Here is a 26955-nt window from a genome sequence, read left to right on the forward strand (position 1 = left end):
CAAGCATGCCCATCAAATCAGCCGGAATACACGAGGTAACCTTGTCAACTACTTAGTCAGTTTATGCTTGGTTACCCGAAGAAAAAAGCTGTTCGTAGAAGCTAGCAAAAACTTCTGAAATTTGCTCTTCCTCGTCGTATGAATTTCCAGCTCCATCCATAATTTAGGCAATGTTATTTCTAGCCACTCTTTGCTTCCCTTTTTGATTTATCTCACTTATCGACTTACAATCAAAAAATTTAATCATAAATTTTTTAAAAATTAATATTATGACAACATATTCATGCATTGAGAGATTTGAAACAAACTCAATCGGCTAATTCCCTGTTCCTCATGGTGAGAAACAGGTGTCGTTTCTCATGGGGGAAGAACAGACATTCCACCTAACATAAGTCATTTGCTGGCAATGTTGATGTGGCCTCATTAATCTTACGTGGTTTACTTTGTTTGCCAGCTGTAGTATTGGTTGGAGACCCACGGTTGACACCGTTAACCTTCCATTAAATTTCAAGCAATGTGTCTGAGAAAAGCAAGGGTGCAAGTAAATTGGCATTAAGAAAGGGATATATTCACTATTCTAGCCTTGAAGGCAATGCTGATAGCTAATCCTAATCCACAAATAATTGGAAAACTTCAAATTTGTGTTTAAAAATAATCAATTAGCCATTTCTCGCCAACATCAAACCGATTTTAACAGAGGGAGTGAACCTAATCCCATTACTTTCAAAATTATTCAGATTTCGTTCGGAATTATGAATTCAATTTCATGAATTGTTGTCTCATCACAGAAGAACAAATCAAAAGTGTCGATCAATTAAAAGAACGACTAACAACAGGAATTAGCTTCAATGGAGGAAATTGAGTTTATAAGGAGGAATTCAAACTTGATGACAGCTTCAATGGAGGAATTGAATTCAAGCTCGATGACAGCTTCAATGGAGGACGGTCACCCTTACCCTTTGGGGTTGACCATGCCGTAAATTTTACCCTTTTTTATTGGGTTTGACGTTTGATTTTGGCGGCGAAGCCGCCTATGTTCGCCGCTGATAATGGTGGTTGTCCCCGGTGTAGACGAAAGAGGAAGATGATGGTGTCGGTGGGGACGAAATAGGAAGGTGATGGTGTTGGTGTTTGTTGTCGGTGGAGGTGGAGGTGGAGGTGAAGCCAAAGCTGCAATGGACGCCGCTAACGTTTCCATCTAACGTCGTCTTTAGTAGTCACGTGACCTGCTTCAATGGGGCTCACAGTCAGCATTTATTCAACTTATTCTACTCAACAAACATGACAATATTTTCCAAAATGCCATCCCGAGAAACGCAATTGTTCCTCATCATGAGGAACTGGGGCTCCCTCAACTCAATCTTCTGTAGCATTTTGCAATACTACACTTAATTTAAAAAATATAAATACTCTTCATAAAAAAATTATGGTCAAATTGAGTTATTTGAACAATATTAAAGTCGAAAGGGACAATTAATATAATGAATGAAATTTGATTTTTATTAATGTCGTTATATGCAATATGGAGTAATTCAGAAAATGGTGGAAGAATGATGCGGTTTTTGTCAAAAAAAAAAAAAAGAAAGAAAACTGAAGAAGAATATTTGTAATATACTTCCTCCGTTTTCTTTTACTTGCAACACTTCCCTTAAAAGGAAATGTCACAATACTTGCAACACACTATAAAAGAAAAGATACTTTAGGGAAAAACTATACTATACCCCTTATTTAAAGCACATGGCCCACTAAATTACACTCCTAACAACTACTCATCCTATTTTAAAGTTTATTATATCATATAAACCCCACCTTTCTTAATTACCGCGCTAAAGAGTGTGTTGCATCTAAAAGAAAACGGAGGAAGTAATACGTAAATAACTAGCTAGTAACGACATATTTCTTTATAAAAAAAAATAAGGTAGAAGTTAAATCTATGCCTCAAATGACTGTTCAAAATATCTTAGAAGTATAAATTAAATTGATCATTAATACTCTTATACTCGTAGAGTCGTAGTCATCAGTTCTGGAGAAATTATTTTAAGTTACAGCTTCTGTGGTATTCATTTTTTGACTAATTAAAATTAGAAGTCAAAATCACACGTAAGTCGATTATTTGACTAAAAAAGAAATTAGAGTCGCCACTCTATTTTTGCCCGAATAGAGACGGTCTTTTTGTTTATGATCGTTTTCAAATATAAAACGACATTGACTCCATTAGGTGAGGCACTATATATGTATGGTCTTAGGAAAATTAGAGATCTAGGTACGGGATATAAGTTAGGAAGATCGAACGTTTGGAACTCGTCTCTTCCTCTGTTCTAATGAACAGGCTCTTACTAGTACGTTGTTAATTGGTTATGGTTATTCACTTACTTTTCCTTAAACTAATGCATAAAAACACGAAAGTTTCCACATTGTCAATCACACTCAAAAATTTAAAATAAAAGTGAAATAAACCTTACGATATATGGTGGGTTTGAGCATTAAAGTTGCCCTACATACCATTCATTGTGGGATTTGAATCCACTCCCGGATCAAAACCCTACGTAGTTCTTACGAACATCCATTTATACATGGTCAAAAATTTCATACGAGATTTCAAGAAAGTTTACTTTTTTTTTGGGAGGGGTGGTCGATCCGTATAGGGTCATTTGAATGAGGCTGAACAATCTTGCTTTCAGGATGGAGGTCAATTTATCAAGGTTGAGGAAGTCACTAAAATCAGCGACCCCATAGGAGTTTCTTTGGGGAGAATGATTTTGTTTGTAATATGCGTCTCAATTAACGACTTTATTTAGGGTTGACCAACTTCCAAAAAGAGATTGTATGGCCTTATTTGAGTGTGCTAAAAAGGACATTTTATTTGATATGAATCGAGAAGAATACGAAGGAAATGTATTTGGATTGTATGAAATTGACTTATGCAAAATGGACATTCCATATGGCTTTAATCTAAATGATAGGTAGTGATTTGGAAACCTTAATCATGTTAGATTACGTAAGTGATTTATCAGAGATAATAAAACTTTAAAAGTATAATTCTATGTGGCAAATAGATCATCTTGTAACCTGTCATGATTGAATATTCAATTTTACCCTCTTATTTAAATGTAAGCCATAAACCATAACTCGAAAGATTTATTTTATTAATAAAATGATACAAGCATGTAAAGCCATATTTTACTTAATTAAAAGTTAGTTGTCTCTTTATTAAGAAATGCATAAGAAAATTTTGCTCTTCCGAACGGTGATGGAATTAAAACTTAAACAAAAGTTCTTTAAAAAGTATAAGGCATTCTATTCCAAAATAAATAAATTATTTATAATGCTCCTTTCATATAGCCATAGGATATGAAGAAGACTAAAAAAAAGTTAGTCTTAAAGTGATACATATGTGTCTCTTTATTATATGAGATTAATGAATAATTCATAGCTTTCTCAAATGACTCAATTTAAAATATTTTAAGAAAAAAAATTACCAAAGGTATATATAATAGGGTGACACAAATTATATAATAATGTTCATTCTTTTCTTCCTTAAAGTTCTTAAGGGTTTAAAGTTTCCCTAATATTTCAGACGCCATAACTCATGTTATAACGGTCGGATTTGAGCATATGATAGGTCTTTGGAAATTTCTACAAGTCTTCTATAACATATCAAAAATTGGGATTCATCCAACGATTGAATTAAAAGATAATGAGTTTTCTTTAAAATCACTCCAGTTTGGGACGTTCATGGGGAATTGGGTGATAATGGTCGAAATACTTCGAAATTGGCATGATCCTTTTAATGGTATGTTAAGGACAAAAATTTAGATGCTCTGTAGGAAATTCTCCCTTTTTAGAAGTCATTTGATGTGCCAAATAAAATAGGTATTCTTGGTTGGGAAAAACAGCCTCAAAACAGTTTAATATTTTAATACCTTGTTTTGTAAAAATCATAGAAAATAGAGTATTCATCCTATGAGAACGTGTGACCCCAATTTAGAAAGCTTAAGGAATCTAATTTCTAATTAGTCAATTCAAATTTTATTATTAAAACAAGATATTGGTCGAAATTGGAAAATGGACAGACCTGTAGTAAGAAATTTGTGGTGTTACTAAGCCTTAATGTCTGATTTTTTATGGATAATATTTATTTTTAGAAAATTATAAATCTCATACACTCCTAAATACATAAGCTTACTGTGAAAATTTTATTTCTTAATTTTATTATGAAAAACGATTTTTTTACATAATAAAAAATAAAGTGGTCGAGAATGGTATTTTGCTAGAATTCCATCATTCATTCTTTAGAGCTTCCTTGTGCATTTTGTACAATTATCACTGCTTCCATTTCGTACTCTACATAATGATGATACATACAAGGGGAAAAAATCAAACAAACCATGTATACTCACTCTCAAACTCGTTCGCGGTCGGTCAAATTTTATTTGGTTTCCAAATTAGGAAACCGGGACGTATAGTGCCCTAGGAGGTTATGGAACACACAAAAGTAGAAAAGTTAGTAAATGTATGTAAAAAATAATATGAAATCACAAATAAAAAGAAAGAAAATATTACCTTTGACTCTGGGTAGCTATCTTGAGAAATTAGTAAAAGTAGTGTCAAAATGATCGATTTAATTTTGAGGCCAAGTCCTTCTACTATATTTTTTTTATATTTTTTTTTTACTGGAAATAAAAAAATTTTGATTACTTTTTTTTATATATATATATCTAATTATAGTGCCGAAATAATTAAGACTTCTTTTATGAGTTTTCTTTTTTAGCAGTTCTCTTCGATCCCCCCTTTTTGTGAAGAGTGGGTGGTATATATATAGGAGCAAATGGGAGCTAAAATATAAAATACAAAGAATATACTGCTTATACGAAATAAATACGTACGAATACAAGAGTTAGGTAGAAATTGTAACCAAAATTCGTCTTAATGAGGTAGAGGACAAATAAAATTAGCCTACTACTTCATGCAAAACTTAATTACTAATTAGACTGAACAGATGACAAAATTATTAATGACTAAAAATAATTAAAAGTACTAATATAATTTTAATACAATTGTTAATTGGTACTACTTTCCTTTGAAGAGTGTATTTACTCTTTGTATTTCAAACTTATCATAGCAAAATAAGACTATTACAAAACCCGCTTATCAGAAAATAACAAGGAGAAAAATGTTGTTTGCCATTAATTGTGGATAGTCATATCACCTTACCATTTGGGAAGAAACACAGCTCAGTGATACAACGTATTGTCATATCACACCATTTTCTGATTTTCGTTGCTAAATTACAACCATGGCTTACCATTTTCTTTTTCTGTAGGGATTTGACATATCAAATGAGTGGTAATGGCAGAGGTATCTTTGCTTAGAGCCACTCTTTCACTGTCAAATATTGTCGTCATTGTAATAACCAGGAAGAGAAATAGCATGCATACTTACCCTTGTTATTTCTGAGTGTATGGAATAGAGAAAAGATGAGTCGTTGTATAGTTGTAATGGTGTTTTGGTGAGGATTTGAAAGGAAGGAAGAAGATGAAAAATGCGGTAGTCGTATTACGTTATTAACCAAGTGAAATTAGTGGAACTAAAACAAGTTATAATTAAGGAAGTTAAACAAAAATAAAAATAAATAAAAATAAAATAAAATGCAAAGGGGGAGCCGTGACTTACTGCAATTACCAATTACCATGCATGCATTACATGCATGTTTTGTTTCTTAGTGAATGTTATTTTATTATTATTTTATTATTGTTACTTAAGCCGTGACTTTTACTCTTTGTTAGCACATTTTCATGCACATTTCAATGCATCTTTGTTTATTAGTCATTGTTTCTTAGACATTTCATGCACACTTTTAAATTCTTTTTTTGTAATTATTATGTATTAAAAGGTGATTGAAAATATTAGAATAATAATAACAATAGGATACATGAAATCAGTAGTGCTAAACTTTATCCGGGGTTAGAAAGTGATATTATAGAAACGGTCACGATTTTAAAATTGTGCAAATTAAAAGGTCAATATTTGATACTCTCAACCAGGATATGTCAAACGGAATAAATGTTACATACGTCAGTGGTAATAACATTGTTTTTATTTCATTTTTAAAAGATAACATCATTACTATTATTAAACTAGACGATTACACGATTGGGATATGATAAAAATACGGATAAGATTTACTCCCTATAAAAGGGAGATTTCCCTTATCCGAAATCACCATTCACCCCATTATCTACCCAAAAATACACCCCTTACCATTTCATCTTCGGTTTCCATGGCTCCCGTCAACCAAAATCGTCAAGCTTCATCTCCATTCGACGAGCATTTTCGAGTGCTAAATTTATATTTAGCTTTGATTATGGCGTTAGTGGTGCTACTAATGGCGTTAATGATTTTCATAATCATGAATAAATGACGACTTGAAGTTTCTGGTACGGAGTGTACAAGGTTCAAGTTGTGTTTCAAATTAACCTCGTGTTTTGTTCGTAAATTAGGAGTACGAATTGTAGGGGTTTTGTATACTCCAAAATTATAAATAAACACTACTTGAATTTGTCTCTTATGTCTAATTAATGCGGTTGTCGTTAGCAAAATTAAATTTGTTATTAGAATTATGAAATTACAAAAAATTTATTAGTTAATTGAAAGTAAAAAAAAATGGAAAATAGGATCAAAATTTGGTGTCTACAGCTTCCTAAATCACTGAAAATAATATTCTAAGCCAAGATAGAGACGAGGAATTACAACATATGTTACTCCATATGTTAATTCTAATGATACTTGATAATTTAATTAGTGACGTATATGCTATTATGCATGTCTAGGAGCAACTAACAATTTTCTAACCTTTATAATAAAATAAATTTTTTAGAAGAAAAAAAAGGAATATATACCACATCCCTTTCATACGGAAATAAGAGTTCACACTTTTTTCACCGTTTTCTTACCGTTATTCTCTCATTTTTACTTAAACGTTCTCACCGATGGATGATGACACCGACGAGTATTTATCGGTATTATCTACTCTATCGACATTGTCTGTTTCACAGACCTCAGACTCTTCTAATTCCGATTTCGATTCCGATGACGATGGAGAACCCTCGCTGGGTCCTAACGTTGTAAGGACACGCGAATGCCTCACCCTAACATTGTAGAAAAACTTTATAGGCATATAGTGAATACACCCCAAATTAAAGTTGGGATTATTTAATAATAATCCAAAGTTGGGATTATTTAAAGCAAATACGTGAAAGTTGGGATTATTTTTAACAATTTTTCCTTTTCAAAAGTAGGATAATTAAAATATTTGTAAAACTTATTCTTCAATTAGCAAATTACGTAAAATTTATTCATAAAACTTATTCGTGAACTAACAAATTACGTAAAACTTACATATATATTGAAACTAGATTAGATCCCGTGCCATACACGGTTATTTCATTAAATTTAATCAATAAAAGAAAAAAAATTGTATTAAAAAATAGCATGGATAAAACATCTATAACATATTTATTATCTTCTTAATTTGCGTATATAATGTAATGAAACATGAAATATAACGAAAGAGTCAGTTAGCCAAATGAGTATATTAAAACTACATCTACATGTTAGACCATATGAGTGTTTTAAAAATTCAATGATAAATTAGTATAAATTTTTTTTTATATTAATCAAATAAGTATTCAAAATTGTGTATTACACTTAATGGGTAAGAATGATAACCTCGTTTTGATATTTAGTCAATTTTTTCCCTAAATTATGATACTATATGAAAGTATTGAAGATACAAATACAAAGAATTTAATCAAATTATCTTACATGTTTACATGTATAAATAGTGTTTATAATGTTATGCTATGTTGTTAAACTCCCTTCGTATTTTTATTAGGCTATTCGTATTAGAATTAGGCGAGAAACCAATTAATTTAAAGTATTAAAAAAAATCAAAATTCCAATTTAATAATAATTTGTGTAGTACAAATCTATTATTTAATAGATTCATCATTTTAATCAATTGAATGAAAAAAATTATGATGTATTAAAGATTTGTCATACAGAATAATATTTATGGAAAATAGAGTAATAACTGAAAGGAATATATTTATTATAAAAGATACGTATAAAATATTTGAAATAATATTATGATAGTTGTATTATACAACTTCTCAAAATAGATCTTAGTAAAAAAAAGGAAGGGTTTTTTTGGAGGAAAAAAACCACACTAGGAGGGTTGACACGTGTCAAATCTGGTGTCTGTTTTAGTATTATGTTATTGATGATATACTAGTTTTGTGCCCCGCGCGATGCCCGGATAGTTTATTGAATTTTAAGATGAAACTTTTCATTTATAATATACTTCTATGTTATTTAAATTTTTACTCATAGAAATCACTTGACGATCATTCTTGTAAAATAAAAAAATATATAGGAAAAATTGACATTTGCTACCAGCGAAAGCACCCTATTTCACATTTGCTACCCGTTTAAAATAAAATTTTATTTTGCTACCACCCAAATCTCCAAAATATTTATTTCACTACCAAGTGACTTACGCCGTTACTATTTCCGTTAGTTGGGTTTAGCCACCGTTCAACCACCTTGCAGCCACCCCTCCACCTCACTGCCACCCCTCCACCACCTTCCCCGCAACTGCCACCCCTCCCCTCCACCTCACTGCCACCATCCCCTCAACTGCCACCCCCTCCCCCCTGCCGGCAGCCGGCGCCCAGAGCTTCGGCCGGCGCCGGCGCGAACCCACCCCCCTCCCTTTCCCCCACCCCTACGCAGCCAATGAACCCCCTTCCCTTTCCCCGTTCTCGCTGCCCCGACACCAATCCGCAACCAAACCAACCACCATCAATCTCCACTACCATCACTGTTGCTGCCTCCAACTACCAACACCTAAAACCACCAGCGGCTCCATCAGCCACATCAAACCACCGCCACAACTTGCAACCAAATCAGCCACCACGCGCAGCTCCTCTCCAAACACCGGCCCACAATCGCAACCCCTGCAGCGGCGCCACACCTCTGCCCCAACCTCACGCAGCAACAACCGTGCAATTCCAAACCGCCAAAGCCGCAGCAAACGCCCCGAAATCAGAGCAAATCGCAGATCCTCAAGGTTGCCACTAACTTTCTTTCAAATTGTACAGACATTCGATCGAACCTCGTCTAGAAATCAATTTAAGTTTGCCACTAACTTTCTTTCAAATTCGACCAAACATACCCATGGTTCGGGGCATTTCACGATTGAGGCTTGTACGAAATTAATGAAATAGCTGCGTAGGGGTGGGGGTCGGGGCAGCGAGAACGGGGAAAGGGAAAGGGGGGTTCGTTGGCTGCGTAGGGGTAGGGGAAAGGGGGGGTGGGTTCGCGCCAGCGCCGGCCGAAGCTCTGGGCGCCGGCGGGGGGAGGGGAGAGGTGGCAGTTGAGGGGAGGGGAGGCTGGGTTACTTTTTTTTTGAAAATTTTTAATTTTTTTTTTGAATAAACTTAACGGAACCTTAACGGATTCCGTTAAGTGGTAGTGAAATTTTAATTATGTGATTTTGGGTGGTAGTAAAATAAAATATTTTTTTAAATGGGTAGTAAATGTGATACATGGTGCTTTGGCTGGTAGTACATGTCCATATTTCCAAATATATATAGTACTATTGCTCATTAAGATATGAGTGATTTTAGGAAAGAGTTTGGGTTAGCGAAAAATACTTTTATACTTATGAAATGTTTTTTTTTTCACTTAATATATACACCCTTTAAATAAATTATACACATACTTTTCCATTAGAGGTTTTTTTTTTTTTTTTTGAAGTGTTACACTTTTTTTTTTTTTTTTTGACAACTTACTCTCTTTATATATGAGGAAGTCTTACCCACTTTGTACATAACCGGTATGTATGATGCTCATAAATAATAAGGTATATGTTTCATTATCTATGAAATTTTAAATTTCAACATTATATTTTGTGTACCATTAGAACCATATATAATACCATTGAAATCTTAGTGGTAGTATCATAAATCAAATTAGTTTCATTGAAATTTACATTTTTAGTGGTCACAAAATATACCATTGAAATTTAAATTTGCCAAAAAAATTACCAAAATACCTCTGTGTCAGAATGTCAAAATCCCTTTTTTATCATATGATCCTCACTCAAACCCACTATATGTCATTATTATGTCATACTAATTCTTATCAGTTGTCTACATGACGGACAATAAAAACTAAAATGTGAAATTTCAATGTGTCGTATTAGTTGATTAAAATATATCATAAATGGATTTGTTTTGTACAACTTTGTAAAAGTTATAATTTATTTTATTATACATATATGAAATATTAGAAGTCCTATCAAGGATAAAACTCTAAAATTAATTTTTTATCCTAAAAAATCTATCTTAAATTCGCTTATCTATTTTATGCATATTGAATATTAGAAGTTCATCATAATTAAAACTCTAAAACAAATTTCTTATATTAAAAATTCTATCTTAAATTTGCTTATCTAACATCATAGGTGTCGTATTCAAGCTAAGCTAATTTGTCGCCTACGTGGTGCAATACTTGGCGAAAAATTAGAATGCCAAGTGTGTTGTTCGTGAACTGGCTAAAAGTTTAGCTTTATATATTAGTTATATGATATGAGCTTAAGAAAAATCCTAATTCATATTAATGGACTCTTTTTACATGATCATTGGGTTTGCATATAAAGCTCGGATTGGCCATAACTTCCTCGTTATAATTCGGAATTGGGCATATAATATGTCGTTGGAAAGCAATTTTCGAGCTCCATCCAACTACACAATTATTAGACCTAGATTATGGACCAAAATAAACTAGGTCGATCGTTTTCATAAATAGGACACGAAATGGATAATTTTAAGGACATGAAATGAATTATTTTGGGTTTAAAGGCACGAAATGAATTACTTTAACTTAAGACATTTTAGAAAAGGTTAGAAAAGGGAAAATTCACGAGACTCTTCAACATTTCACCTTACTTGATAATCAAAGACGTGAAATGCATTCATCAATGGGTTTGGTTTTTGGGGAGAAACAATCAGGTATCTATAGAAGTAAAGGGGTAAATTGATATAGCCTTGTATTGAAAATCCTGTAACAGACCTTGATATAGCCTTTGTATTGAAAATCCTGTAACAGATTTCTTGCACTAGTCATCATTTCAGATAGAATCTCCGTCTGTTACAGGCTTTTCATTACAAGGCTATATCAATTTACCCCTTTGCTTCCAAAAAATTTCTCAAATATGCCTATAAAGTTTTCCTACTATGTCTAGGTGAGGTAACTAGTGAAGGCTATGCCATAGAGAAACTGATAGACAGTCTTGGTGAAGACTGAAGAGTATAAGGAAATACTATGGTTTACTGCTAGTGACATTCATTTTCATGAGATTTTAGTACCAGCTACTCGGGAAAAAGGCTACATTTTGGCTGGTTGGCAACAAAAATACACTTTCAGGATTTACCTGTATTATCATGAAGAATTTAAGAAATTAGAGATGAAGAAAAAGAAGAAGGTGGAATAGAGTGATGTTGAAGAACTAGAGCAGAGTAAAGCTGATTTTTTATTTTTTTTAATTTATTTTTTTTTATTTTGGTTATTTTTTTTTAATTTTTTTTTTTTGGAGTTTTAGAAAGTTAATATTTAATATAATAATTTTGAGGATTTGTAATTTTGATATTAGTGTGTTAAATTATGGGTAGCATTATATTTGTGATAGTTGTGATAGAGTTAAGAGTTTTTGAAGGTTTTAATTATATAATATTAATAAATTATACAATATTAACAAACAAATTATAAGGGTTTGTTAAGTGGTTGAATTTTCAATTCTAATTATCAGTACTCACATTCAGTTGTACAGTAACAAGTTAATAACTACAATAGCAACCATCGGATGCTCCCCAACTGAATACGATCAAAAAAAGAAAAAGAAAAGTTTCATACAATACAGATTCCAAAGGCTAGCAAAATTATTCTTTACTGCAAGCACCATGCTTCCTCTCAACAGTCTTAAGGTTCATAAGATGATTAGCAAACATGTCAACATCTAAATCAGCAATAAATCTAATGTCTCAAAATCAGCCATTACCCTAGGCAGGCTTATGTACGAAGGATATACACAACATTAAAATGAAACTGTTTGCTTGTTCCGAGCTCAGGAAAACACTATTCTTCACGAAAACAATAGTCTTTCTGCAAGTAACGCAAAATTCCTATATCCAAAACTGTAAAAATGATTTTTATTTTTGTTATTAAACATCAATATTCTAGATAATAGCAATAAGATCAACCAAATCCATCCATAGACTTATAAAGTAACTAAAAAAATTGTTAAACCAATACCCCTGATCTATTGTATCACATGATGTTGGTCATATGGCATGACTTAAAAATCAATCAATCAAAGCTTTACTCCCATAAGTGGGTCGACTATATGAACCAAAAGTGATTATTCTGTATAGTCATCGACAAAAATCTTGTCAGATAATATAAACTCCTTGATTAGAGTGATTTCCATTGATCAATATTTATAGGGTTACAATGAGTAACCTAATCATATTAGGCAACTATAAGATATGTACAGATATTAAAGATAATCTTATACAAAATATATCCTAAACCTAGGATGAGAATATTCTATGGATATTCTCTATCACACCCCCGTAGTCGGAGCGGAAGAAAATCGGATGCTCAGACTAGATCTGAATCACGCATCGAGCGGTAAGGATAGTATGGTAACCCATGATCAAAAGAGAAGTAGTAGACATGTGCCGGTGATGACGATTAGAAGCAACAACCACGACCTACGTAGAGAGAGATAAGCACTTCTAGGCCTAAGGAGAAGGAGAAGAGTCGCACACAGACTTGGGCTAAGTTGCAGATCTAGAGAATAAGAAGCTAAGGGATCAAACCATCATCGGGAAGAAGACACTACACTACTACGAGAAATCACAGTTGAAGAAAAAACAAATAAGATAGCCTAAATCCCACACCACTTAACCACTAGGAAGTGTTTGCCTTAAAAAAAAAAATTGACCCACACAACAAGATAAATTCCACCAAATTAAAACAAGCTAAGTAGCGGCTAGATTTAGAGAATAACAAATTCCACCGCATGTACTTGTGATAATTAAAATTGACAATAAATTGAAAAGGTAAAAAAATAAGTGTTGTTAGTGCCAAAAATCCAACACTCCCTTTAAGTTATTGTAGTGTAGTTGAACAAGGCTCCTGCCAAGTAGAAGACCTCCGCTGGGAAGGGGTCAGGAGCAAGACTACAATGTAACTAAGGTGGTGGAGGCCAACAACGACATTGAGAAAAAAAAGACAAACAAAGGGGTGGTTTGTCTCGTGGGCCTGGCTCATCCAAGAGTCCAAGACTATTATCAGGCATCGGATACGCTATGCAAGATTGCATTTCACTCACAGATTAGGCTAAAGAAGGAAGACTATGAGTGAGCTAGGTGGCGTATTAGGTGGAGAACCAAGAGGTAGAGTTGGTGCACAAAGCTCCTATGTGTGGTGGGAATTAGTTGGAGCACAAGAGGGGTTGCCGGTGATGGTCAACCATCGTACTCCATAATTAAAACGCGGAAGCAAAAAAAAAGTGTGTTTTGTGTAATTGTTTGTGAATCCCGCCGGTGGGTTTAATTTTCTAACCCACCGGCAGGGGAAGAGAAAAGTTTAGATCTAAACAATCCCAAGATCTAACCTAAGCTGTGATACCATGTCAGATAATATAAACTCCTTGATTAGAATGATTTTCATTGATCAATATTTATAGGGTTACAATGAGTAACCTAATCATATTAGGTAACTATAAGATATGTACAGATATCAAAGATAATGTTATACAAAATATATCCTAAATCTAGGATGAGAATATTCTATGGATATTCTCTATCAAATCTTCCTCTTCTATTCCATACGATCAAATGTCTCATCCTCATGCAAATTCATATACTTCATATCCTTACTAACTCCTTACAACCAAGTCATTTTCGTCTCCCTCTCCCTTATTTAACCCCTTCAACTCTTTGTACCGGTGCACCCTCGGGTCTTTGCCTTGCATGCCCAAACCAACGCAAACAATTTTCCCTTAGTTTGTTTGTACCTCATTTCTGATTCTATCTCTTAGAGTGTTCCCTCACATCGACCTTAACATGCTCATTTCCGTAACCTCCATCTTTTTAATGTACTTCTTAGAAGCCCAACATTAACACTGATCTTATGGCAATCATGTAGAATTTTCCTTTCAACTATAAGGGAATGCTTCGGTCACATTACACTCCCGTGGCCGCTCTCCATTCATGCCACCCCGATTTAATCCTATGAGCCACATCTTGATCATTGTCACTATTTTTCTAGATGATCGACCCAAGATATTTAAAACAGTCACTCATGGTAAATCCTTTCTATCCAGACTCACCACGAGTACCAAAACGGCATACCAAATATTCAGACTCACCACCGTACCTTCGTGGAATACCTTTCTTCAACATTGCCCACCAAAGTACCTCTCTTAGCACCTTGTCATATGCCTTCACTAAATCAATAAAGACATATAAAGATTCTTCTTCTTTACCCTATAAAACTTCATCATTTGTCTTATCAAATGGATTGCTTCCATAGTAAATCTCCCAGGCATAAAACCAAGTTGGTTATCCGAAATGCTTGTGGATGCCCTCAACCTATGTGTAATCACTCTTTCCCACAACTTCATAGTGCAATCTCCATCTCTACTCTCCTAAACCTCCGCACACACTTCTAGAGGGAAACATACTTGGATCCAATTATCGCTCAGGCCAAAATTTCTTGCCTTTGATAGTAAGGTAAGGTAGAGTTCCACCTCCAATATTTTGACAAGTGGCATTGGCCTTTTAACACCATTTATAAGAAGAGGTGAACCATTTTCACCAGACAATTTTGTCAAGGTCTTGATGATGGCATAAATTGGTATACCTCAAACAAACTGATGATCTTCTGATGAGCTGCCTCCATATTACAACTGCAAAAGAAGACACAATATGTCAGAACCAGCCATGGTATGAAGATTAAAGCTGAAGCGAGAGCCATATCTGAGTTGAAAAGCTCCCCCATATTGTTTGAACCCTACCATGTTCATCACTCAAGACACCAGAGAATGTACTGCCAAAAGTTGAATAAAAATTAAAATTCAATTGCAAAATTTCAGTACATCAAACATGGCTAAATGCAGTTAACTTTATTTACTGTCCTTAAAATTCCTTTCCCTGATAATTATCATTCCACTTCTATACGGAATGCTTTTTGAATGTTCAAAAAGCAAAAAACAAAAAGGAACCAAGGAAGCAATTTATGGCATGAGGGGAGGAGGCATTAGAATCAGAGTAAAATCATCTAAAAAAGAATCAAGGAAGCAATTAGGAACCAATATACTTGTGTGCTGTCTCTAGCAACCTCCATATTCGTGGCTCTATAAAGTGGACAGTTAGCTGATCCAATTTTTAATGCAGCACATGGATTGGTGACAATGGATTTCCACGAGGTAGCCTGAAGACTTTTGCTCAACCCAACAAGGTATACATAATCACCTCGTCGTAATGCAAATTCTGACCAAAAAAGAAGAAAATAAAAAAAGAGCAAATTCTGACTGGAACAATGCTTATCAAAATACATCATCTACTACTCCAATATTCATAGACATTAGACACGATCAATTTAAAGTTAGAACCCTCTACATGCACTGATGTACCATTTAGCATTCAATAGCCAGCATGCTTCATCAAACTCTTAAATAATGACCAAATATGAATATTATAATTATGACAGCAACCTGGATGTTAATATCCAAAATAATATGCAACAACCAGAAATGAACTCATGCACAAAAAGCTAATTTCCAGGAATTCACGAAATGCTTGATTTGGCACCCAGTGAATTAGACTAATAACAATTCAATTACTTTTTCCACAAGGTTAAAAGTAATACAAACTAAATAAGAGAGGAACAAAACTCATATAATTACGTGGCATACTAACCTGGAAGTAGCTCAGCAGCATGAACTACTGCTGCACCAGCAGCACCAAGAGCAGAAGGGTCATATGCAACAAGAGCATAATTGTGTACATGGTGTAGGAAACTACCTACAACATGACATAAATTTTAGCAAGAGAAGCTTCAATTCATTTAAAATATGAGTGGCAAGAGCAAACTTAGTTACCTACCCGGAAATTTCAATAGGAAATGCAGCAAAGGATAGCATGATATATAATGCAGCTATTACAGCTGTGTTCTTGCCAGCCACAACCAATCCCATATTCTGTGAATGATGGATAATAACACCTGTTCCAAAGAAACGTTGGGAATGTACACCATTAAGCATACATGATGGTGGCACATGAACCTGAAAATCACAAGATGGATGAAAGCGATATTGCACCTAGCTCAGAATAACATGCAATCAAGAATAAAAAAACATCTAAACAAATAACTATATGATGCAAGACTAAAAAAAACCTAAATTCAGGAAAATCAAGGGTCTCTAAGCCAAAACACCAACAAAATAAAGGTGTGACAGTTTTTCAGATAAGACATAACTAAGCAAACAGATCAGTAAATTACTAAAAAAAACCAACAAGAATATCTCTAGCCGAAGCAGGTGGATTGACAGAACAGTATCCAACATCCGAGCCCCACCTTCCCAGAGTCACTATCAGATCCCCCTCCTTCAAGGTCATCGGCTAATGGATGTAACTTAAGCAAACAAAAGGAATAAAATGAAAACATGGTCAAGCATGAAGAGAAATGAATTGACTACAGCTGATGACAAACAGTAGAACATCCTCAGCATAAATGATCCACAAGCTTGGATAAAGGAGGAGGGTTACGGTAGGCCAGTGACAGCCAGTGTAAAACATGTCACATCGCTTGGCATGAGCCACAATGATTGAGAGTAGTACTAGGATGGGGGACCTCCTGGGAAGTCCTCATGTTGGTTCATGTAGCCAACCCCACTAATGGGATTAAGGCGTTCAAGACGAAGAAGAAGAAGAAGATCCTCAACATAAATTATATGATGGGACACTTATAAAAAAAAATACCTCAAATATAACAAGAGCTGACTCTAACACGTTCAGCAACTGAAGCATTGGATACAGCAGCTGTTGCACCTTGGTGATCCCTAGGGATAGAGTTTTCAGAAATCCCCGAGTCCCCCAAGCTTTCTTCTCTAGGTTCACACAACAAACCATCAGTATTAGTGATACCATCAGCTGATGAGCATTCTTCCACCTTTCGCTTCTTGCTTCCAGCATCAGATTGATCCCGAAGTTAGCATCTTCAGACGTATGATCACTATTAGTCTCCATTATAGCAGTAACATCAGCCAGCTTTTGGTGATTATCGATGTGTATAGTCTATTACACAAACCCCTCTGATATCTGATGTAACTGCTTCATTGCTAGTGCCACCACTGACTTGATTGATACCAGATGAAAGCAGTGGAGACTCTGACAGTAAGGCAGGCTTCACTATCTGTAAACCAGTACTGTCAGCACGTAAATATCTTCGAGGAAAGGCAAACCATTCATGCCGATTGACTTGATTGATACCAGATGAAAGCAATGGAGACTCTGATGGTAAGGCAGGCTTCACTATCCATAAACCAGCACTGTCATCACGTATATATCTCCGAGGAAAGGCATACCATTCATGCCAATCTACAGTAACCAAGACGGACTGCATAGTATAGAAAATAAAAAGATTAAATTACTAATTAGCCATTTCTCATGACAGCAAAAATTGTAAAATGCTGACAGAAAGCTTATCTCAAAGATGGAAGTCACTGCAGGAGCGAACAAAGGGGGATGGGGAGATTAACAATGAAAGACATATATAAAGCAAATCTAAAAAATTAAGAAACATGCATTACAAGATCTGGAGCACAGCAGTAAAGAAAGATGGCATGGTCATTACTACCAAGGAAGAGAAAGGATCCCAATAGAAAGGAATCAATAGGCAGGCAATAAGCTTATAGAGTGCATTGTATAAAAATGCTCAAGGAGCATCACGGCGATAGGGATTCCCAGCGCCTTAGGCACGCCTTACTGAAATAAGGTGCACGTAATTAAAAAAAAATGTCATCCAAGCAATCACAAGATCATCTTACATCCAAAGAGGGAAAGGGACAGAGAAGGGAAAATAAGTATTTTAATTAAATGGTCACGACGAAAACATTATTAGAGCACTCTCACTCATGGGCATTTTTTTGCCCATGAGGAGAATTTAATGAAAAAAAAATGAAATTTTGGCTTCACACTCATGAGCATTAAAATAAATGCCCATGAGGAAATCCTCAATTGCCCATAGCAATGGCAAAAATTAATTGCTACAGTAGTGTGGGCCATGTTACCAAATCAGCAAAAAAAAAAAAAAAAAAAAAAAAAGCTACACATTAAAAAAATATAATGTGATGATAGTAATATTTAGGACAGAGAGTAGTGTGGGTGTTTTTTTATAGCTCATGAGTGTGAGAAGTTGTAGAAAAAAAATGCCCATGAGAAAAAGTGAAATAGAGGAGTGAGAAAGTGGGTAGAGAGAGAATGTCATTTTTTTATTTGCCCGTGAATAAGAGTGGTCTTAAAATAGTACGAACAATACAACAACCAGAATAATGTCTTATACATTAATTCATTTACAAATAATAGAATAAAAAGGTTAATACTAAAGGAAACTCTTAGACCGTAACAATTGGACTTCTAATGTTCTGATAATTTATACTTGGCTTGACTATAGGCACCAAGCCAAGCCAAAAAAAAAACCTTAGCTGCACTTCCAGCAGCACTTGACTAAAATAGATGAGCAATCAGACACCATGATGAAAAGAAAACATATACTAGTATAAAAAATAATGACCAAAGGCTCATCCAGGAAGGGAGGAGAGGGCAAGGACAAACCTGCTGGTGGGACACTGGGACAGCGAATGAATCACACAAACACTGACTTCAAGATAGTTGTCTGGGGTAATAGAGTGCAAATCTTGAACCTGGACCATCATCATTGATAAGAGAAAGCATGATATATAGATGATAGTTGTATTAAACTATTATAATAATGCATCATGCAAAACAATGTGTAAATATTATGAGACATAAATCCAATCAAAGATTGAAACCACTCATCTCATTCAGACTAGTTAGCAAGTTAGCATTTAGCAATGGCAAATTAAGATTTGTTGCAGTCAACAGTACTGTTATTCACTGTGTATGGTGGAATAAAATACCTTGACATATTCACAAAAGTGGGGAAAACAACATTGTGACGCACTTATACACTATTAGAAGTCACTGATATTTTCTTTCATTACAACGAATTGAAATACTGTATGCAATTCAGCAAATGTAACAAAATCAAAGGTCCATCCGAAAGAACGAAGGACTGTGAACTCACCGTCAAGTCTATTTTCATTGGAGTCCCACCTCTTTTTATCTCCAATTTGATAATCTGGCTTACACTATCATCTAACAAAGTCTCCAGTTAGAGGAACTGAGCCATAGCCTGCATTAGAGTTAGTTATACTAGATGCAATTCAAGCTATGCCATGCTTGGAAGAACTGATTAACAAATAAATATCTATAAACTCATGACCACCAGAAAGGGGCAGCTTGAAAAAGCAGTCCTACATTTCTAACTTACGTGCTATCAGGCATGCTTTCACACTGTACAGAAAAAAGGTTGGACCTAGAAAACACTATGTAAGACAATTGTTGGTCAAGCCACAGCAGAAGAGAAATAGACTTAATCTATGAATCATGTAACCAAAGATGAACACCAGTAGAATGCAGTATTCCAAACTTTTAAAGACAGCATTACTGGAGACATTAACCCCTTGTAAGAACATATAAAACTACCTATCCAGATCTCAAACTAAGCTATAAAGCAAGCAGTGAGTAAGAGATTTTCGGAAATGATTTACTTCGATTATTGAACTATGAATGACAAATGACAATGCAAAAGTCTTTATCTCAAGCTTTCTAGAACCAATCCTTGAATAAACCAAATGCTGAATTTGCTGGATTCTAATGACTTACTTCACCATTAATACGAACAAGAACATCACCAGTTTCCAAATGCTTATAAGCTGGTCCACCTGGAACCTGTAATAAGAAGTAGGGTGTAATTGATATAACTACCAGTTTAAAAGATTTCTTTACTACTGTGGCATCATCATACTCACCACTGAATCAACAACTAGCATTCCAGTTTCCCCTGATGGAGACGTATTCTGCACCATCTACTTAATGCATTGCATAAAGTTAGTATATACAAACTAGAGTCATAAGGCATGCACACATGCCAGGACATAAAAATATTGATATTCAGACCCACTAAATACTAGTTCTGTATCTCTTTGCAGACCAAGTTGAAATATCTCGTCAAAGCCTTTGTGAACAATGTCATCTACAAAACCATAATAAAGTCTCATCAAACAAATAATTGGAATATAACAGATAACTAATTCTAAAACAAGGCTATACAAGGAATCAAGGATATTTAAGCTTGTCTGTCTCAGATTCAATAATTTACAATTCAGCTTAGTAGTAGCTTAATCAAGCTCTTTTTGTCCACCTTTTGAGCTCAAAACTAAATTGAGTTCTTCAAATCAAGATCTCAGAAAGTTTCTTAATTATCTAAAAAATCAATCACATCCATAAACCTTTGACGAGTCCGCCACCACAAAACATGAACAGCAGCCACGTAGTGGAATTAAATTCATATGAGACTACCAAAAGTGACAGTACACCACCAAAAAGTCTCTCAAAGTCTCAATAAAGGAAAATCCAACATTTAATGGATGGTGTCTTTTTTTTTTTTTTTGTTCAGGTGTGCAACCAGTAACAAAATGCAACATAGTAATCTATGTCTCTATCAGTCAATCAATCAATCAAAGCCTTAATCCCAAAAGTGGGGTCGGCTAACATGAACCAAATTTGATTATTCCGTGTAGTCATCAACATAAATCTTTCTCCTCCATCCCTTACGATCCAAAACTTCATCCTCACGTAAATCCATGCACTTCATATCCTTCCTCACTCCTTCCAACCAAGTCATCTTTGGTCTCCCTCTTCCTCGTTTAATCCCTCCATGGTCCCACTCTTCCACTCTTCGCACCGGTGCACCCTCGGGTCTCCGTCTTACATGTCCAAACCAACGCAGACGATTTTCCCTTAATTTATCTACAATGCCCGCCACACCTACTTTCTTGCGAATAACCTCATTTCTGATTCTATCTCTTAAAGTGTTTCCACACATCCACCTTAACATGCGCATTTCCGTAACCTCCATCTTTTTAATATGCTCTTTCTTAGAAGCCCAACATTCTGTACCATAGAGCAACACTGGTCTTATGGCAGTCCTGTAGAATTTTCCCTTCAACTTTAAGGGAATGCTGCGGTCGCATAACACTCCCGTGGCCGCTCTCCATTTAAGCCACCCTGACTTAATCCTGTGGGTCACGTCTTGATCAATGTCACCATTCTTCTGGATGATCGACCCTAGGTACTTAAAACATTCACTCATGGTCAAATCCTTTCCATCCAAACTCACCACTTCATTGCTTGTCCCCCTCTGAGTGCCAAAACGACATACCAAATATTCAGTCTTACTCCGACTTAGCTTAAACCCTCTAGATTCCAACCTTTGCCTCCATTGCTCCAACTTGACATTAACCCCATCCTTAGTCTCATCCACCAAAACGATATCATCTGCGAACAGCATACACCATGGAACCTCATCTTGAATTGGTCTAGTTAATTCATCTAGAACCGTTGCAAAAAGAAAAGGGCTTAATGCAGACCCTTGATGCAATCCGATTGTAATAGGGAAATCTTTTGTCAACCCTCCGCATGTCCTCACATTTGTTGACACATCCCGATACATATCCTTAACTAGGTCTACATACCTTCGTGGGATACCTTTCTTCAACATTGCCCACCAAAGTATCTCTCTTGGCACCTTGTCATATGCCTTCTCTAAATCAATAAAGACCATATGAAGATCTTTCTTCTTTACCCTATAAAACTCCATCATTTGTCTTATCAAATGGATTGCCTCCATAGTAGATCTCCCAGGCATAAAACCAAATTGGTTATCTGAAATGCTTGTGCATGCCCTCAACCTTTGTTCAATCACCCTTTCCCACAACTTCATAGTATGGCTCATAAGCTTAATTCCTCGATAGTTAGAACAATCTTGAGCGTCTCCTTTGTTTTTATAAACCGGGACCAAGGTGCTCTTCCTCCAATCTTGTGGGATTCTTGTAGCCGTCCATATCTTGTTGAAAAGGTTTGTTAACCAATCAATACCAATCTTACCCAAACACCTCCACACCTCTATCGGTACCCCATCAGGGCCAACCGCCTTCTTAGGTTTCATCTTCCTCAGTGCAATCTCCACCTCTACTCTCCTAATCCTTCGCACATACTCCATGTTGATTTCTTCATCACTCATAGAGGTATCTCCTATCACAACTCCATTACTTCCATTAAATAATTCATCGAAGTACCCCTTCCACCTGTCCTTGATGCCCTCCTCTTGCACTAGGACCATTTGGTTCTTATCTTTGACACACTTCACCATGCCAATATCCTTCCTTGCCTCTTGTCTTCTCTTTGCCATCTTATAAATGATCCTTTCTCCCTCCTTGGAATCAAGCTTTTCATAAACCTCCTGATATGCCTTTTCTTTTGCTTGGCGAACAGCTGCCTTTGCCTTACTCTTAGCCTCCTTATACGCTGCAAAGGTTTCATCACTCCTACATTTTCCTAAGGCTTGATAGCATTCCCTTTTTTGCTTAATTACTGCTTTCACCTCTTCATTCCACCACGAAGTATCTCTCTGTACCGAAGTTCTTCCCCTTACTTCCCCTAAGACCTCTTATGTCTCTATCAGTATCAGATACATAATTAGCCAATTCAATTAAGATCATCACAATGCTTCAATACCACTAACACTCCTTTGCATATCCTAAATATTGTTTGGACAAATTCTGGGGGTCACTTCGTGATTTGGTTCAAAACATCAATGTAAGATATAAGCTTGATCTAGGATCATCACTTCACAAGAGGAAGCTGGAGGAAGAATTGATTTGAGATACAATGTGATGATTAGCTTCTCTTTCATACCCTTAAGCATAATAGATTGCAATCAACTAAAGATTATAATTGCAATCAACATTCACAGTATAATTGCAATAAAATAGCTCTAGAAAATAAACTTTAGATTATAATAAGTCTTAGAATACTTAATTTAAATTTATAAAAAAAAAATAAAAAAAAAATATTCATAAAAACATTTTAAACCCCATCTAGTTATTTTGTGTAGATTGATGCTTCTAAGAACTTAAAATGACCAAAATTTGAGTATAAGCTAATCTTACACGAGATCAAATAAATCAATACTCCAGTCTTTATACCCAATTATTACGGTTAATTTGGTAAATTACCAGTCTCAACAGATGTCATGGCGTAACGTTAAATCAAAAGTCATGGAAAAGCACTACATGAAACAGACTGTCCAAAATCCATTACAGAGGGGAGCTGTGTATCGGAGCAACCCTACAATATTCTATGCACAAGAGGGATCAGACTGCCAAAAAATTACACCCATATTTGCAGAAAATATGTATCATGTATCCCCTGTTAGCAATGCATTAAGCTTTCCTTTCAGCAATTTAAATCAGTGTATAACAATAATTTCAGGCTTAAAGGAAAGTCAATACAAGAAGTAAGCAGCATTTGATTAATTTAGTCTATTACTCCCTCCATATTTTATTACTTGCACCATTTCTCGGGACATGGAGTTTTAAGATGAATAGTAGCAACTAGCAAGTAATATTTTATGATGGAAGTAGGGCTGGTTGAAAAATAAAAAAATAAAAAAAAAGTGAAGAAAAAAAAAAAACAAAACAAAAGTGGGTATAAGTGGAGAGGAGAGAAAATATGAAAAATATTAAAATATGATATAAGGAGACTGCTAGCAGGGAGAAATGTAGTATAATATTGTTTAAAGTTTCCAACAAAGGAAATGGGGCAAGTAATAAAATACGGCCGTAAAAGGAAAGTGGAGCAAGTAATAAAATATGGATGGTGTATAATACATAGCATTTTGTCCAATAGTGGCTCGATTAGATCTGTTTAACTACAAACACACAAAGGATTGCTTTATAAAATCAATGTATTTATTTGGTTTAATAAAAACATTCGTAAAAAGTCAAAACAAGTACTACGTATTACGAATTATTAGTTTTGCCAACATTAACTTTCTAATTTCAAACTCATTCATCATGAAACAAGAATTGGACATTTGGAGGCAATGTTTGCCTAAGAGACAACACACAATCCCTGTAATACTTAGCTTCATCTTCACTCCATCCATAACCTTGTATTATTAAATCCTCTTCATCTTGAAACGAGATCCCTGAAAATGTGCAGAGAGCGTGTAGATAAACAGCAATTTTTTGAAGAGAAACAACGTTATTAATAAGATAGGTAATAAATTCTATCATATATTGATCGCCTCTAAAACCAAGCAACTTGACCTCCTTAAGATTTTGGTGTGGTTGACATAGAGACATGGAAGCCCATTCTATTGCTGGAAATTTAAATCGGGCAACATCAACTTCCGAAAGCTGCAAGCAACAAAGATAATATAAATAGTCATTAGGCATATATAATAAACTCACCGTTGTAGAAATCTAAGGCAAAATAAAAATTGAACCTACTTACAACTTCACTCTTGGTAGCAATAACATATAAGATCATACCTTCAGATTTTTCTATTTTAACAAAAAGTAAAAACAATCAAAGCTTTAATTCCAAAAAAGGGTTTTTAACTCCTTCTGTCAAAGTCATCTTTGGTCTTCCCCAGTTATTCAATTCCAAGATCCCTTTTTGATCCCAACCTCTACTTTCCTTAATCGTACATATTCTGACATGCCCAAACCAACACAATCAATTCTTCCTTGTTTTATCTCAATATCCGCAACTCTAAATTTACTCCTAAATTCCTCATATCATTAGAAATTTACATGGTGCTTTGAAATGTTTCAAAATCTAGGTGCTAAATACACAAAATGCATACTTTGAAGTCTTCTATGTCGTTTTCCTATCATTGATAAAATTCACTAAACCCTCTTGGTCATGGTACCTTGAAACCATTTCAAATTTTCAAGTAGGTACCCAGAGGATGTTTCCAAACCCAGTATCAATCTGCTTACAAGACTATATTATTGTGCGCAAAGATAATGAAAAACATAGAGTTTAGACCCCATAAAAATCGCTGAAAACAATTTCTCAACCTTAAATTCAGAATGTCAGTGCTCATTACATGCAATAGCCACCAACCATTTCATAACAGCTCATATAAACCTATAATTAAAATTCACTATTTAAATGCAGGTGTTGAAAAACATGTTAAATTGTGTGCATAATTGACTAGAAATGGAGAATTAAAAAAAAAAAAAATACTAACATTTAGCACAAGCAGTTCCAAGTATGAGGCAGCCCTGAGTATGGAAGCAGCTAGTTGGTAGCCTAGTCGTATCCAACAGTGATGCTCATCAACATCCACCGTGAGATGTTTTAGATTACTGAATACACAAAGTTGTGCAAAATCACCAATGCCCTGCAAAGAATGAAGTAAGGGGTCAAAACTATATGAAATTGATCACAATACTTTGTGATCGAATATGCATTTTCTTACATACATACCTCGAGGATTGAAGCTGTGACAAACAAATATTTCAGCATAGGAAGATAAGAGGAGAACTGGGTGATGAAGTCTTCTCTTCTTGGAAAGATAGCACTTTCTATTGGGTCATCAGGGGGGGGGAATTAGTTGATAGCCTCAGAGAAGCAAGCTGCTTAGCATCTGTGATACAAAGAATTCCTTCTGATCCAATATACTTGAATGTAACAAGATTTGGGGCCTTGAGTTCCAATCTTTCTAGGCCCTCACAATGGTAAAGCTTGAGTAATTTCAACTTTAGGTGAGGAGCTGTTGTATTCTTTGCATTTACTAGTCCGCGATTATACACCAATTCAAATCTTTCAAGAGAGGAGCAGTTGCTTAAAATGTTGTCAAAACCTTGGTCTGAAAGGTTTACAGACCTTAGGCGGAGATCTGTTAAATACTCAAAGTGTTTCTCGGGATCTTGTAAGAAGACATGATCAGAAATACAACAATTGTCCCGATGTAAAGGACAAGAACACCTGAAATTTAGTTCAATCTCAGAAACACCCTTCCTAAAAGCCAGAGAAAACCAATCATCCACAGGATACTGAGAAGTATCGAAATCGTCAAGTGATCAACCCTTAATTTATTTAATTTAGGACCATTGAAATTCCTTAAAACTGTATCGACTGCCTGTATAAAATTGTCCTCAATTGGAGTGTACTCTGTAAAGTCGAGAGTAGGGTGTGATGCACATAATTTATTCCATCTTTTTTTTGAAAGGACGCTAACAACTATAATTTCCTTCCATGTCAACCTTGTCAAAATTTGTGAGAGGACTTTATCGGGCAAATCATCAATACTCTTTTCCCCTCCAATCGTTCCGCACCGCTAATTAATCATGCAATTTTCAATTAAATCAGAACTTTAACACATACATATACATATATTATTAAGTTGAACAACGAAATTATACTCACCTACTCTTTAATCAGTTCATGTATAAATAATTAAGTATAACCAAAGTAAATTATAAACAACTGGAATTAGATGCAATAATTAAATTTCGCAGAAATAAAATGAAAAACTTTCTAACCTTGATGAGCCAGGGCAAGAGGGGCAACCGCCATGGACACGGGGAGAGAAAATTGAATTTCATAGTTAACAGAGGCGTATAAACAAAGCCTAAACCAAACATACCTTAAGTATCAT

General features: G+C 35.0%; 1 protein-coding gene across 1 annotated transcript; it reads right to left on the reverse strand.

Annotated features, from left to right (window-relative positions):
* Nucleotides 1-24346: 24346 nt before the first annotated feature.
* LOC145591885 (F-box/LRR-repeat protein At3g26922-like) lies at nucleotides 24347-26955 on the reverse strand. The gene is made up of 6 exons (XM_081648371.1): nucleotides 26944-26955; nucleotides 26437-26634; nucleotides 25951-26350; nucleotides 25782-25795; nucleotides 25543-25695; nucleotides 24347-24700 (listed from the first exon to the last, which is right to left on the reverse strand). The coding sequence occupies exons 1-6, from the start codon at nucleotides 26953-26955 to the stop codon at nucleotides 24347-24349; spliced, it is 1131 nt and encodes a 376-aa protein (XP_081504497.1).

This window comes from Chenopodium album, chromosome 18 (genome assembly GCF_948465745.1).
Source record: "Chenopodium album chromosome 18, dcCheAlbu1.1, whole genome shotgun sequence".
Classification (NCBI taxonomy): Eukaryota; Viridiplantae; Streptophyta; class Magnoliopsida; order Caryophyllales; family Amaranthaceae; genus Chenopodium; species Chenopodium album.

Bases quoted from the DNA above. Each gene is read 5' to 3' on its own strand.
- LOC145591885 (XM_081648371.1), bottom strand. The intron at 26,351-26,436 runs GCAGTCGATACA...GATACTTCTCAG, and splicing joins TTGAGGACAATTTTATACAG to TATCCTGTGGATGATTGGTT. The intron at 24,701-25,542 runs GTTAGTATTTTT...TGTTGCTTGCAG, and splicing joins TGGAACTGCTTGTGCTAAAT to CTTTCGGAAGTTGATGTTGC.